This window comes from Vidua chalybeata, chromosome 4, assembly GCF_026979565.1.
Source record: "Vidua chalybeata isolate OUT-0048 chromosome 4, bVidCha1 merged haplotype, whole genome shotgun sequence".
NCBI lineage: Eukaryota > Metazoa > Chordata > Aves > Passeriformes > Viduidae > Vidua > Vidua chalybeata.
This window is the reverse complement of record NC_071533.1, coordinates 54,857,803-54,873,726: the sequence shown is the minus strand read 5'-3', so window position 1 is coordinate 54,873,726 and position 15,924 is coordinate 54,857,803. Positions and strand designations below refer to the sequence as shown.

Here is a 15,924-nt window from a genome sequence, read left to right as displayed (position 1 = left end):
GTGCCTTAATAAAGCTTCTTCCTCTCCCCTCCTTGCCTGCTCAAGTTCACTTGTTTTAGATGAGTGCATGAAGTCACCAAAAGGCAGATTAATTTCAAAGTTTCCTGGCTTTTTTTTTTTTTTAATGACTGTGAGGACCGAGAGTCAGACTAACAAACTCACTCGGAAAGGATAAAGAGTTCACCCTGCCCAAAGCAAAAATGCCTAGAACTTTCTCCCCTCCCTTCCTTTTTCCCTCCGTCCCCGCCTCCTTCCCCTCCCACAGCTCTCCGCCTCCCCTGAGCCAGCGTTACCTAATTTCTACACAAACACGCACTTTCTGTAAGCATCACTTTCAAGCAGCTCTGGCCTTCTGTCCGATCACATCTTGGTTTAGGGGAGCAGAGGCGAAGAGCTACTACTGAGGGGTTCTGCAAGGTAATCAACTTGTTGGATTTTTGCTTTTTGTTTGTAATGCCTAACTAATGGTTAAGTAGATGGACCAAGAAAAAACTCCTGGCAAACTGCCTTGCTGGAATTTGTTGAAGTAGAAAAGCCTTCTTTTCTACAATACAAAAATACAAACTCAGAAATAGATTTAAAAACATTTTGGCTTGCTTGCTTCCTGCAGGGAAACAGAGGCAGTTTTTGAGATCAAGATCTAATTTAAAATATACAATCACTAGAATTTCTTTAAGTCATGGGTGCCAGTTGGATGTGTTTAAATACAGGTATGCATTCTGATTGAGTTTCAGTTCATCACAATAGAGAGGTTTAGCCAGCAGCAGTCCCCTGGGACCATGTTCCAGCTGTTTCAACCAGCTCCCCACTAGCTGTGTGTGTCTTTCTCTCCAGCCATACTGCTGCAAAACGCCCTGATTTCTTTGTACCTTCCTGTATCTTTTGCAGGCTCGAAATTGCCAAGATGTTTCTGATTCTTTCTCTGGTCACTGGGCTCACCCTGTCTGCCTCTGGTGTCATGACAGACAAGGAAACTGACCCACGCCAGGAGTCATTGCATGAAATACAGAAACAAGTGAACGACCTCTGGCAGAATTTGCTCTACCCAGTAACACGTGGTAACGACACTGATGGAATGATTTACGCCACTTGTGAAATGAAGCCCAGCTCTAAAATAGATGCTGACAAGCCACAAGTGACTGGACAAGTCTTATTCAGGCAGAGTTACTCATATGGAAGACTGGAAGCCTTATTTTACTTGGATGGGTTTCCATTGGATAACAATCAATCCAGCAGAGCTATACACATCCACGAGCTTGGAGACCTCAGCAATGGCTGTGATTCTACAGGGGGACACTATAACCCTTTCAGAGTGAATCACCCTCGTCACCCAGGAGATTTTGGCAACTTTCTTCCTAAAGAAGGCAAAATCAGAAAATACAAAACAAACCTCTTTGCCACAATCTTTGGTCCATACTCCATCATGGGCAGATCTGTTGTGATCCATGAGCAGGAAGATGACATGGGCAAGGGCAATAATAAGGCCAGTTTGGAAAATGGAAATGCTGGGAAACGTCTGGCTTGCTGTGTGATTGGGATAAGCAACAAGAACTTGTGGGAAGAGAAACTGCCTGAGGTTATGGACAAGAAGAAGAGAGGGCTCAACAGAAGAACGTACAGCCAGGCTTAGGTGAAGTCCAAAATGCCAGCTACAGCCTGGGCAGCACAAAGCAACTCAGGCTGTGCTGTTGCCCACTAAGATATATGGCTAAAGGATTCCTATTTGCTTGCTCCTCTATGAAATGTGTATCACTTTTGTAGAGCTTCCTTTATGTAAGCCCATCAATAAAACCAGCATCAGCTCAACACTGTGAGTGTTTTCTTGAAGGAAAAAGATTCCCTTTTATGCAGTTTGGAAGCTGAATGCATGTAAGCAAGAGTGCAGATGGATAGGGTGTGTGGGCTAAAGAATCTGTGCACTGCAAGGGTCTTTCAAGGGATTGTTAGATCCTAAAGGAAAAAAGTAAGAATTTGCCTCTCATTAGACACTCTTCTGTAGTTAGGTGCCAACTTGAAAGCAGAAAGATTTCTATACTGTTAACAGTGTGGGTGTTGTGTTGCAAGACCTTGGTAGTGGACTTCCCCTAGAAATAAAGAAAAGTACAGAAATTTCTGTGTTGAACTTCAGATCCATTATGTTATTCTGCTTCTGTAAGTCTCCAGTCTGTGCCTGTTAGTAACAAAGTTATATACAAAAGTTATAATGCTGCTTAGACAATGATGATAAAGTTAGCAGATCAGGTAGAAATATTATTTTCATAGCAAAAAAATGAGTGTGTTACTCCATACAAAACTGTAGGAACAAAGTCAGTTTGGGCTGGGAGAAGTGAAAGTGAAAAGATTTAAGTAAGATAATTTTCAGACTTAAAACTTTCACTTAATAAGGCTTTACTTTTTAAATTTAACGCAACTCAGAATATTAAAACATCACCCCATGGCTATCATTCATCTAATACTAAGAAGAGAAAAGGAAACAAGCAGGTAGAACAAGTGTATCAGTAAATGTTTTTATTAAAGATGACAAAATTTATTAATATAGTTTAACCACGTTGTGCTGTTAATCCAGGCAGCAACAAAAGACTAGTTTGCAAATAAATTAAACTGCATAATTTAGAAAGCAAACTACAAAACAGAAGCTGGTAAACCAAGTGCTATCTTTTAGAAATGTAGCAGATTTTCAACTTAATCTCAGTTAAGATTTTGAAATACATTCCTGAGCTCATAGGGATTAAAGAAATCCCACTGTCTTTATTATACAAATTCCCATATGCTTAAAAATAGTCTTACTTAGAAAAGAAGCAGCATTCTAAAAGATGCTTCTTAATCTGTCATTTTCACACACTTATTTTACAAATTCAGAGAACATTATTTTTCCAATAACCACATTATCATACTTTCAAATGAAATCCTTCCCACAGATAATGCATGACTTCACCTTTAGGTACGACAGCCTCCTTAAAATTAGTTTGTGAAATGCAGCTTCTCCATACTCCTGCCACAAAATTCCCTTCCCAGTTTGCTTCCCCAAAGCCAAACACCAAAAAGGCTTACATGTCCGGTTGTGACTTCTAAAGTAGTAGAAAAAGGGAACACAGGTCTTAAAAAAACAAAAAAGCAAAACCAACCCCTCCAAATCTAAGGTAAAGTTGAGTCCACAAAAAAACACTAGTTAAATTTACTGGGAAAAAAAAATCATTGTTATATTAGCACAACAATATTAATTAAAGCAATATCCGAGGAAGATACTGACAAGAATATTTAATTACTTATCACCTAGTGCAGCAACAATGTCTTACTTTTACAAGTCTCCTTGCTTTGAAGTCTTGTGTTCCTGGGAGAAAGCTAAAAATGTAGCTAGAATACACATTTGCTAGAAAAGAAAGGAGAGGATCAGTATCGCAGCAGCGGCATCACACTGGAAATGAGGTTTTCAGAGATCTATGTATCTTACTGGAATTTAGTGATTGCAAAGGCTTAAAAATTGCATCTAGGAGGGAGAATGGTGTGAGGACAATTACCAAGATTCCCTAATTGTTGGGTTGTACATCAATATACTCTCACAGAAAAGACCTACGGAAAAGACTCAGCAAGTGAGGCACTAAAAAGCTGTTGATCCAGCACTGCTTCAACCTTACACCAAGCTCTTCATTAACTAATAGCATTAAGTGGCTGTTAAGGGACTGTGAGCAAAATGCTCATTCTCACATCTCTGGGTCAGGAAAGACACAGGGCAGGGAAATAGTAAAAGACTCTCAATGTTTTTGAGCTCAACACATGAAATCTTGACCTTCTTATTTGCTTGCCTCAGTTCTGACTGCATTGATATTTAGCTCTGCAGGATCAGTCTGTGAAGGATGGAAAAAATACATCTCAAAATGCTACTTCATGTGACATTCAGGCATTAGAGGAGAAAATCCTGCAAATTCTCCTGGAGATTTTAGTTTCTACAGCTATTTTTCTTCTGACTGTCACAAAAATGAGTCAGTAATGCAGTCAGTTACAATTACTGGGAACATCTTAACACTCTTTCAAACACTTAAACTCTTGGGTTTTATTCAGGTAATGAGGAATTTTAATGGTGAGCAAGATAACAAAATAAAACCTTTTTACTGCTTCATGTCCCTAATACGCTTAACTATTTATATAACTTTTGTTCCTAAGGACTGCTGCTTAACATCAGTGGAATGTTGCAATGTCCAATTACCCTTAAAGATAAAGTACACATATTTGAGGAACACTATAAGTATGGCTTTGTATCCTGCAGACCGACATTGAAAGGGTTACACAAATGCACCTGCTAGGGAAAACACATGAGAACAGAGACAAGCCACATTTTTCACCTTCCAACTATCACTCCTTATATTTATATGTGATAATTTACATACAACCTTTCTTCTGCTGAATAAAAACCATTCATGGGCTCTGACACCTTGATTATGGCAGCACCTGCTACCTCATCTTACACATACAGAAGAGTTTGTCAGTACTGCTAATATAAACTCTCTTTATTCAGCAGCTGACAAGTGGGCTGTAAAAAACTTGCAGCTGGCAGTTATTTGTCAAAGAAGTACTCAGTCTGGGAGGGATTTTCCTTTTTATTAGTAGTATTTTATTAAATTTGCTTTAATTCTTTCTGATTAGTTTCAAGTTCTAGGAGTGAGAAATGAACATTTATAGACAATTAGGTCCCTAGCCAGCAGAAAAATTGCCTTGACAGCTACTGGCCCTCAGAAATTCCACAGCTGCAGAGACTATTCCTTATGCTACAAACAGGAGAGGAAAGACCTCCCTCCCCTTCCCCAACAGCTGCTAACTTCAATGTTAAGTATTCCCTCGTTGCTGCCTTCCAAGAAGCAGAGTGGCACAGCCCCAGCATTAGGACCAAGCTAGGGAAGGACACAGCAGCTCCCTTTTCCCCAGTTATTATAGGAATGTTATTCTATGACTAAACCTCTTCAGGAGAAGAAGTTTAAAAAAGTGGCAACAATGCAAATAATCCTTCTATCATACCATAGACTGGTGAAATGAGGAGGAAAGGAAGAGTTATCCTTAATTCCAAGTAATAAAAAAATAAAAAAGACACAAAATTCCTTTAGAAAGGAGAGGACAGATGGAGTAGGCTGAAACCTATCACCCATTAACTAAGCCCAAAGGCCTGCTCCAGCTCCTGTAAGTAGAGGAATGCAATTCCAGAAACTGACAGCCAAGTAGCTGGACAGGACATCACTGGTTCTCCTCTTGCTGTTTTCTTTGCTTTAGAACAGCATTGCTGTTTCTTACAGTAAGACTTCTGGCTTCTCTGATGATGTTTCCTTCGGAGCTTCATTAAATTGGGCTCTCAGTATCTGGTGAAATAGCTTGCTTCATTTTCATTATATGAGCTGGGAGAGGAAAGGAAAAATTTTGTACAGTTGACAAAATACAAAAGTATAAAGGTTTGTAATGAGAGAACTATACATGCAGGGATGGTTTTCAGAAACTTCCTGTCAGGGAATAGTGATCTTATGCTACAGATGTACTGACAGTCACTATACATAAAGAGAAGCAGAACACAGTCTGAGAAAGAAGCAAAAGCTCACAGCCTTAAGATGCTTCTCAATTTATCACTCCAAATTTTTCATCCTTGAGAGACATTTCTCAACATTAAAATACAGTCCAGCACTAGGACCATACATGTTTCAGGAGCCTAGTGATAACAAGACAAATCATTATCACTGGTCTCTTTCCTACACTAATATAAATTATATCAATCTACATAGAAACTTCAAATCATTACAAAAAACCAACATGACTAAACCTCATCACTAATTCATTCCCTTAGGTAATCTACAGTTTTGGTACACTACAGCCAGAACTAACAGAAAAACATCTTTTTTTGAAGAATTATTAACAGTTCAGTATAAAATAATCAACCCTACAGCACGATATTTTACTGATCATATCTGCAACAGCACAGACACTGCACAAGGATTACAGTGAGATGCTTGAGGGCCTGGATTTCATACCTCAAGCCAAACTGTTATCCAAATATTCACGGTTTTCAGCAGCATCAGATGGTTTCTTTTTTTCAGATTCAGAGAGCTGCTCAAAGCTGTTATTTGTGTCTGCAGTTTTAACACTGAGCCCTCCATGCCTTCCAGCGTCCTCAGTATGCACCACATCCATGGTGCTGCTGTTTTGATCCTCTCTTTCATTTGGAATTTCACAATCTCTCTCTAAGGTTTTGCCATTGTCTTTCAGGGCCTCAGTTTCACCTGTTCGTTCACTCTCAGAGTTTGAGGGATCTGTGGGGTCAGATGGATCAGGGCTGGAAAGTGGGAACTCTGCCTCTGATGAATCATTAAGCTCTGCTTCAATTCCCACGTTCTGCTCCCCCACAGGAGCGCCTCCTCTTTTCCCTTCCAGTTCTGCAACTGTCAGTTTAATTATCTGACTTCCAAGCTTGTTTATGTCTTCCTCCTCAGAAGGTAGCTGGGGTAATGAAGGGTAAAAATGTTTATTTTGGATTCTGTTATTTAAGTTTGTTCCCTCTGGAGCCAGAGACTCACTTGCAACAGCATCAGTTTCATCACGTTCTCCCTTCTGTTCTGCTGAAAGAGAAATGGAACAGCAAGATATTCAAGTCATTTGGAGGAATTTGTTATATATCTGATCTGAAGAATATTACTACCAGTGCTGGACCACAGAGATGTTTATCTCAGTAAGGAATTTTTAAGAGTGCTTCCCTATCCCTCCCAGGCCTATTTCTTAAACAATAAACAATCAACACTAAGTTTCTTGCTGGACCTGGCCCTGTTTTGGAACCTATCTTTCCCTAATACCAACAATTCTAAAAGTCAGACAGTACCATACTGTAGAACAGCAAGGTCAAAAAAACTTTCTTAGAGGAATATCACCTCCAAGCAAGGCACTTAACTATGGAAATTTTTGGCACAGCTTACCATTAATCCCCCCATCACTATCAGTTTCAGGGGTTAACACAAGCTCCATTTATTTGGAGCTTTTCACAGGTTTTCATCCAATAATGAAGTTTTGTTATTGGTCCTGCAACATTTCTCCAAACATAAAAAATTATTTTGATTAGGGTAACAGCATAAAACAAAGCAGCAGCACGAGAATTTTAAGTATAACATTATACTAAAAGGCAAACACTGAAAAAAGAGTCAAAATAGAGAAAAAAATCAATGTGCAAACAATCAATCAATGTGTCCATTAAAGGACAGGAAGCCTCATTAAAAATAAGCTTGCAAAGTAAAGGAAGAAAAATTAGGAAATGACAAAAATAAGTCTGCCTTGAGAGCTTAAAATTACTCTTGTTGTGCAGACACATTACATTTTACTATTTAAGAATTTACTCCATTTCTCTCACAGGTTCACACAAGAATGGGACTGCCTGGCTGCAGAGGACCAGCCTACTGTCTCTATCATACCTGTCTCATTAGAATTTGGGAGCTACTGAGTGGATGAGACCAGGCCTGGCATGAGGGGAACAGACACTCTTACTGCCATCAACAAAGCTAGGAATGCAACTCTTAAGACCTGGAATTTAAGTCTGTGGAAAAGGCAGGGATAAATTAACTTTCAAAAGGTGATCACCCACTGGATCTAAGACTCATTATCTGAGAAGTCACCTGGAAAACGAGGAGCTTGATGTGCAGTACTGCTCTGCTTATGCTCTACATCAAAGTGCTCCAAATGAGCCAAAATGTATGTACCTCAAACTAGCACTTGAAATTAGCAGGGACTCTACCTTCTTCTTTGCATGCCTCTGTTTCCTCCCTCTTATTGTAGAATAACACCAACCTATCACCTTGCTGCAATCTTCTGAAGATAAATTGTCTCAAAGCACTAAATCACCAGAGAAAAGTTCACAGAAGAACAGCACTGTTTTCTTCAGGGAATGCCTGAAATAGCACCCAAGTAGTACAGCAGGGACAAGGCATTCAACAACGGAGGGGAAAAACCCCAAGTAGTTGTTCATCAGCAGCTGTGATGCTCAGGTACAATCCATCCCATGACACTATCCATCCTGTGCATTGGATAAAGTGAGATTTTGTGGCACAAGACAGGCTTTGATTCATGATTGTACTCTGTCATTATGCATGTTCACACAGGAGCCGCACGGTAGATCCTACAGACATCCACCTTAACTTCATCAGCTTAACTGAAACAATGATAACAAGTGCAGATTAAAGGAGGCTTTGATGAGACCAGGGTAAGCAGACAGACTGGATAAAAAAAGCCTGCAAAAGCCCTCTGATTATCTACAGATCTAGCTAGAGCAACACTTGATGCATTATAAAAAGTTCTGACACAGAATAAGTGTTTGTTCAAAAGCTAAGAAGATTTCTTGAGTCAAACAGGCACCAAATATCCATGCTACTCTTTAAAAGACCATAACTGACTAATGTGACATGAGATCTAATATATAACGATAAGTAAGAATTTCATTGCTATTGTGGTTATCAACTGTTTTCACTCAACTGATGATCATTTAATGAATACGAAAATAAGAGTGGCTTTGTTTTTATTTCAGTAATACTTTAACCAAGAGCATACTTGTTTGATGAATGATGGTGGATGAACACACTCCTGGTGTTCTTCCCAGTTGTCAAGGTCCCCCACATTTTGGAGGCACATGGTATAGATGAAAAATTGCAATATGCACCAAGTTCTAAAACTCAACAGCAGTCATTCTCTATGCAGAGTGGTACAAAATGTACCCAGGTATCATTCCCATACACATTCTGACTGCAGAGGAGTTGTGTGACTCCAAACACAGGGATATGCCCCACAGCTGGAAACACACTGCTTCCTTTTTAGGCTTTGAAGGGAAAATGGCAGCCCCAAACATCCTTCAGAAAAAGCATCTGGAGCAGCAGAACAGGTTATTGTTGCATCACCTACTGTAGAAACTATGGTGTCCCCTGCACAGCTGGTTGTAGATATGTGCTCATTTATGTCACCAAAAAAGTTGGCCCAGTTTAGTTATCACAGAGGTAACTTTTGTCTCAGTTCTCACTGCAGGTTATCAGCTATATTGGGACATAGGTAAGGGAAAACCCAAGCTGTTTGTGTAGGCAGGACAGTAATTCCTTAACCTGCTCCAGTTCAATGACAGAATTGCTACGATTAACCTTGGTTCTCATTATGGTCATGGGATGGAGAGGAGAAAAGAAGGAGATGACCTACTGGGAGCTGATTCTTCCTATGACTGCCACGGGTCTAATCCTGGTCTGTCCTTTCCTATCCAAGGCTGTTTACTTCTGCTCTTCTCTTCCCCTGCCTATCTTTCTGTTCCTGCTCCACATCCCCTTGTTTATCCAGTCCCTATACTCACTGTGCTCATTTCTCATCCACCTTTCAATATTTTTTAATCACATCTTGCTTTCACTGCCAGCATTCTGATTCCTCACTCCTGTGCTCTGACCTCTGCTCAGACACATGCAAGTTCCTCCTCACTCAGACTTCCATTGATTCTGTCAAACCCCATCTATTCCAGTCTTCCCACCATTTGAGAGTCCTGATCTTGGCCTTTCTTCCCGCTCTGCTCCAGGCTTTTTTTCCCCCTCTAAGTTTACTTTATTTCAAGGGAATGGTGCATACAGAGTTTTACCAGCACTGGTGGCACAAAGTAAGCTCAACAGAATAACTTGCTTGTTTTTAGCAGATGAGATTTTTAAGTGAATCTTGTAGAATGAGGTGGAAACTCCAGACTGCTTCCTCAGGCTGGAAACCTTTTCCCTAGATTTCAAATTCCTATAATTGTAGATACAGGAATATTTGCATATTGAAAAAGAACCAACCCAAATTCAAATATACAAAAGACAAAAATAGCCCCTCAAAACCCCGATGTGGTCATCAGTATTTAACACAAAAAAAAAGGAAATAATTTGTCTATCTTTAAAAAAAATAGCTGACGTAGAAAACACAATGTGGAAAGCTTAAGCCCAGAGTTAAGGTTTGGCAGTGTTACAAAGAAACAGCAAGAGGATCTGATGAGATGTGACAGGCAGATAAAACTTGCCTGTCTGATCAGCCTGTAATCACAACTGTAATACCAGCCTCACCTAGGACAAATATGGAAAGAAAAGAGCATAATGCCACCAAGTAAATACTTTCAGTAACTGCAGATTTAATTAAAAATCAACAATTAAGTAGGTAAAAGAATGAATATTTATGAGTTATTATTACTTACCAGAGGACCATTCATTACAGTTTCACTTCTTATTTTTAGCAAAAGTATCAGCTGATCAAGACTATAAAAAAAGATCAGCCTTGCTGTCACATTTTATCAGATAATGACATGGACTATAAAGTCAAAATTAAGCCACAATCTATTTAGTTTCAGGACTAACAAATAAATTGTTTATGATGCTTCATGGTTAGCTGAGAAAGATCTGGGCACATCATAATGTTATGCCCATTAAAGACTTTATCCAAATGCCAATAAGCAAATACAATAATCCATCTCCCATCCATTATAAAAAACTAAGGAAAAACAAATCAAGGTTATCAGCAACTCTCAAATAAAGTGAAGCTTGACTTTGGAGAGATGTTAAAGCTTGCTATTGGAGAAAGATTTTTAACAAAACACATGTAAGACTATGAAAAAAGCAGTCAATTTCTCTAGGAAAAATGAGTTGGGTATTTCAATTTACCATGTGCAATCAGGAAGCCATTCATCTAGACATCATCTATAATGCAGGAAAGTGCTAAACCAGTTCCACAGACTGCTTCCTACTGTGCATTTTAACTGAGGGGAAAAGTGCAGGAATCAGTTAACTGCAACACAAATGGCATGAATAACTTCACACAGTGTCACGTTATCTGGCAGGAAAATTCTTTGAGGTGTAAGACCTGATCCCTAGCCTTAGCAATCCATTCAATAGTGACTTTTGAGTAGTTTCTTTGCTATTTGTACTGGGACCATCTATCTGTTTTACTTGTGGATGATGTAGTCAATCTCTGTGATCACTGAAACTTTGCCTTCTGCTATCCCAGCATGAAAATTTATTACATTTTATTTGGAAAGAAATGAGTGCTCAGCTCTCATCATGTTCTTACGTCTCAGGTGCTCACCTTGTACTTCAGTTCTCCGAGGTTTATCCGCAAATGTTAACAACGGTGACCTGGACCGCTGTATCACAGGCAGGGCGGGGTCACTGAATGTTATCGTATCCTTCCCACCTGGAACAATCACAGTGTTAGAACTGCTGCTCCACCAATTACAACCACTGTGCATCAGTGATGTTCCCTACAAATTTTTAACACCGATATAGAAAAGTACAGAACAGGAAAAGCATCTCAAATTATCCCTTCACAGCATGGAAAAAAATACTCTGTACTGGAGCCACAATATGCAAGGCAAAGGCAGAAAAGCTGTATGTTTCTAAATGCAGTACTGAGTAAAGGCCAGATTTTGAAAGACCAGGTGCTGTATGCAGCAAATTGAATTAGCAATTAGAATTCAATTAAAAATAGTAATAATCAGATCATACCAAAGTAATGGATCACTTGCATGCTATTACCAGCAAGTGTTCAGCACTGACTCTTTACTATTATTCTGTTTTCATGTGATACAAGCAGGTTCATCATTATGTAGCTTTATGCTTCAGATTTACATATTATCCTGCAATGCTTCCTTAAAAAATCCTAAAAACTTTGCATAATTAAGAACCAAGGGAGCAAACAAGTACACATTGCTGGGGAACAGGAGGGATTTTAATCTGAAAATTCCCAAAACATTTCTGAGCAATTTAGTTTTAAACCAAATGCAAAAGGGCAATTTTCCAGCTCTTTTGCAGACAAAACAGTGCAAGAAACCCTTCATCTGAGGACTCTGCTGTAGATGCTTAGTCTTTACATATTTTAGCAATGCAGAAAGCAACACCTGCAGATCCTTTAGGAAGTCCTCCACTATTCAGGATGCTCATGTTTTTAGTGACTGACACTACCTTAAACCTAGAGGGGAAACGGCAGGAAATGTGCAAGATCAGCTAAGCGTGGTGTTTGTGTGGCCTCCAGAACAAGTGCCAACTGATAAGTAATGGCTGGGGAGGCAGCAAGATACTGCTCTATTTATCTCCATGAGAACCGACATTTATGTAACAGCCACTTCGCCCCTCTAAATCTGTTAGTATGTTTCACCTTAAGGCAACATCCTAAATCTAATCACCCATCCAAGACAAAGACTTTCAAGAGAACACCAGGTCAGGAGACACCTGGAATAAATCCAGCTCTGAGAAAGTTCTGGTTCATTCTAAGGAATAATGAAAGTCAAGCTGTTCCCATGGAGTCTAACTGGACCACTCCAATCCCTAATTCCTTTTAAGGGCACTGGCTGCAAATACCTTGATCCTAAAGGCAGTAATGATCTTCTTATACCCTTGCCATGTCAGGCAATACACTACAGCAATATGAATGCAATTGATGCTTTTGAAGCATGGATCTTGTGGAAATTTGATCTCCCTGTTAAGTATGCATCAGAATTCTGCCTTCGCCAGACTCAGTAATAAAAAACAGCATTAACTAACAGCGAAGAGGACAACCCTCCCACTGTAAGACAAAATTAATTAAAGACATAAAAAATGCTAAACAAATCCAACCAATATTTCAAAATGCAAAAGCTCCTAGATGAATGTACTTTCCTGTAATAGTGAAGGAATTTTGTGTTGGAAGAACCAAATCATACAGGGAACTTGTGGTATGAAAGCACCCAACAGATATTCACACAGTCAGAAGCAGCAACATATCCAAAAAGATACAAAGGAATCCAATGGAGGAAGTAGAAAGATGATGAATAAAAAAATTGGTAGCAGTTTTAATACGAAAGTAGAAAGCAGAAGCTTTTAAATTTATTTAATAAAAAAAGTAAAGCCTGAGCTGAAGTCCCTGAAGATTGCAAGACAAGCTTCACAAAAGATACTTCTTGACTTTCCAGCCAGCATTTACACAGTAAACACATTTACTTTCCCATTTTTCTCTGAAAACCAGCCTGGTTACAGAAAATAAAGCTAAGCTCAGTATCCACATGTCTTAACAATAGATGTGACCCAAAGAGTCTGATGAATATTTATTTATTAACAGCGATTCACATCCATTCATGAAGGAGGCACACAGGGGTACTGCTGCATTACATTCTGTGAATCATGATCTGAAGTTGGATTACACACAAAGAATTTCAGCTAGCTGCTGTGTAAGCTCAATTTCATAACTTATATAGCTTCATGTTCCTCTAATGAATTTTTCAAGGAATATAATGAAAAGTATATGGATCTCAAAATACATATAAGTTTTCAGTAATAGTAAATTTTTCATTTTCTTCTCCAGGGTTGGGTATTTTCTTATAACCTCTGCTGCACCCTATGCCACTGTAACTGGCTACAGCCACAGCAGCTGCAGAGCCCTTTAATTTTACCCTGCCTCTGCTCCGCGCTGATTACTGCAGGGCAAGAGGCAGCATCGAAACTCTCTTATCATCCCTCACAGAAGAAGGCTGAGTCATGGCTGGCTCTTTCTTAGACTTCCTTTTCAGTGGAAATCTGGAATTTTCAGGAAATTATAGATTTTTAAAAATACAGAATTACCCATCTGAATGTCTAGTGACATCAGATTGCCAAAAGAATAAAACAGTGTTTATTATGTACTGTTTATTGAATACATTTAACTTATTTGTTTGCCTATTTCAACCACAATGTAGCCAAGACAAAGCAAAGAATTAAATGCTTCTGTGACCATCACATTCTCTACTTCCTTCTTAAGGGAAGCAGGATTATAAAAAGAAAATCAAAGCCCAAACATGCTTTCATTTTGGCAATGAAAACAAACCTCACAAGAGATTCACTTAACTAAAGCCCATTTTCTAAGCACAGCAATATAAAGTCTGGTAGGCAGAAATTCCACAGGGAATGAAATTTTACTTTCTCAAAAATTAAATATGCACTTCCTATTGATTAGCTTCCCCAAAGTTCATTCATGGCTTTCTCAAAAAGCAGATGACAAATATGTCACCTAACAAAAAACCAGAGGCATTCAAGATCTTTCTTCAATAGGATTAAGTATATTAACAGCATTTGGAAGATATTATTATCATGGTGACAGTGTATGTTATAAATGTTATATAAACAATGATGACTAAGTAGGAACATTAACTTCAGATTAAAATCCTGCAATTTGTAATGTGCATTTCTTTCAGTGCTAGAATGAACATCAGCTTTTATCTGCATTTTTTTTTCCAGTGACAAAAAATTCCACTCAAAACCAAATAATATTTTTCATTCTGAATTTAAGACTGACTAAATGAGATACTCTCCATGTTCTGCTCCTCACCCAAGCCAACATTCAGCTTCAGAATCCATTGTGGTATTCCCACAGTAATTGTTACACACTGCTGTTTTATGGAGCAGAAGCGTTACACACTCTGAAAAAAAAACTGGTGACCCACCAGGTGTTGCAATGCTCTTTTTAACCACCTCAGGATTAGGATTGGAAACAAAAGTGCACTCCTGATTTAAAAGGCAAGCAAAAAAATCTACAAAACCTCAGGGCTCAAGAGAACTCACAATCTAGTGAAAAATTTCTTTAAAAACATTTAAGATAATCCCTTACTATTTTCTGTAAGACAAATTAACTTTCATGTAGAGCCTCTATTTCTCCTGGGTCATCTAACTCAATTGACTGAACTCCTTAATCTGCTGGATATAAAAATTTTCAGATAACATTTCCATTTATTTACATGCAATGACAATATTTAACTGCTAGGATCAGTTACTAAAAAAATACGTTAAGCAGAACCTACTCCCAAATCCCACTGAGACATTGTAGCTCAGGCCTTCAGGCAGCAAAAGAAAGGAAGGAAAGAGACAGTTGTTATTGTATAAACATTAATTTGATGCTTTACCTACATAGATCAATACGGTGCAAGAAGTTCCCACTTCCATTTTTTAAAATACATTTTGCAAACATGCGAAATGCTGCATTTATTAATGTAAAAATTTTATGGAACACTAGTTTTGAAAAACAAAACTAAACAACCAACCCCTACAGTACCTTGAACTGCTGAGTTTGAGAGACATGTTTGTAGTAATGTACTAAACTGCATTAGCAAGGTCTTAGACAAACATTTCACTTTCATCTCTTGGAGAATGCGGGGAGGCACAAATGCACTAAGTACACTACACATGTTAGATGACTAACTGTGGAGAAATCCATGGAAACAGATTTGGACCTCCAGTTCTGGAAAGAGTCAAGCAGGACTGATAAAGCCCAAATAGGCAAGCTGAAGCAGAAACACACCATATCAGCCCAAACACCTGAACAGCACAGGTTTGTTACAAGGGCTCTTCAGCTCTGTCGAACGTTTTCTTCTAGATGTACAGGTTAGGCGGAAAAACCAGAGCCAAAAACCCAGAAGCCTAAACCACTCTTTCCCACTCTTACTAGCACTGATAGGAATCTGTAAACAACAAAGCCTAATGATGCAAACACCACCAACAAAAGTAGCATAATTTACAGTGGTTACAGAAGACACAATTAGGTGCAATGGGAAGAAAAGAAGCAGGAAAGTAAATGTAAATTAAATATTGCACATTTTCCTAACAACAATGTCTATTAGGAAGCAGATTAATCTCCCATTACTTGAGTAATTTAAAACCAAATGCAATACTTAAGGCACTATAGGGAATAAGCCTGTTCTGGAGAGATGGACTAGAAAATTTAGGACCATTTACATTTCCAGTTTCTCGGAGTTTATGATTCTATAGAAAAGTATTTAAAAACAGTAAAAAACAAAATCCATGGTTAAAAGAAGTACAAAATTAATAAATAAAATTGGTTGAAAAACATAATGACAATGACCTATGCATCACGTTATGCAATGTTTAAATAAAATAGTTCACTTTTTTTTTGCCTGCTATAGAAATA

General features: G+C 38.6%; 2 protein-coding genes across 4 annotated transcripts in view; one reads left to right on the top strand and one right to left on the bottom strand.

Annotated features, from left to right (window-relative positions):
* Positions 1-299: 299 nt before the first annotated feature.
* On the top strand, positions 300-1,806 carry SOD3 (superoxide dismutase 3). Its single transcript, XM_053940511.1, has 2 exons — positions 300-417; positions 889-1,806. The coding sequence occupies exon 2, from the start codon at positions 905-907 to the stop codon at positions 1,628-1,630; it is 726 nt and encodes a 241-aa protein (XP_053796486.1). The 5' UTR covers positions 300-417; positions 889-904; the 3' UTR covers positions 1,631-1,806.
* A 687-nt stretch (positions 1,807-2,493) lies between these two features.
* CCDC149 (coiled-coil domain containing 149) overlaps positions 2,494-15,924 on the bottom strand; it is a 51,834-nt gene continuing 38,403 nt past the window's right edge. For 2 of the 3 annotated variants that reach the window (XM_053940507.1, XM_053940509.1), the window contains exons 11-13: positions 11,083-11,190; positions 6,006-6,590; positions 2,494-5,381 (exon numbers count right to left, since the gene is read on the bottom strand). In XM_053940507.1, coding sequence (XP_053796482.1) covers positions 6,007-6,590; positions 11,083-11,190 — 692 coding nt within the window. In that variant the 3' untranslated portion in view covers positions 2,494-5,381; position 6,006. The remainder of the gene's footprint in view (positions 5,382-6,005; positions 6,591-11,082; positions 11,191-15,924) is intronic. The other variant, XM_053940508.1, reaches the window with a different exon arrangement.

Excerpts from the sequence above, each read along its gene's own strand:
- SOD3 (XM_053940511.1), top strand. The coding sequence starts at position 905 with ATGTTTCTGATTCTTTCTCTGGTCACTGGGCTCACCCTGTCTGCCTCT.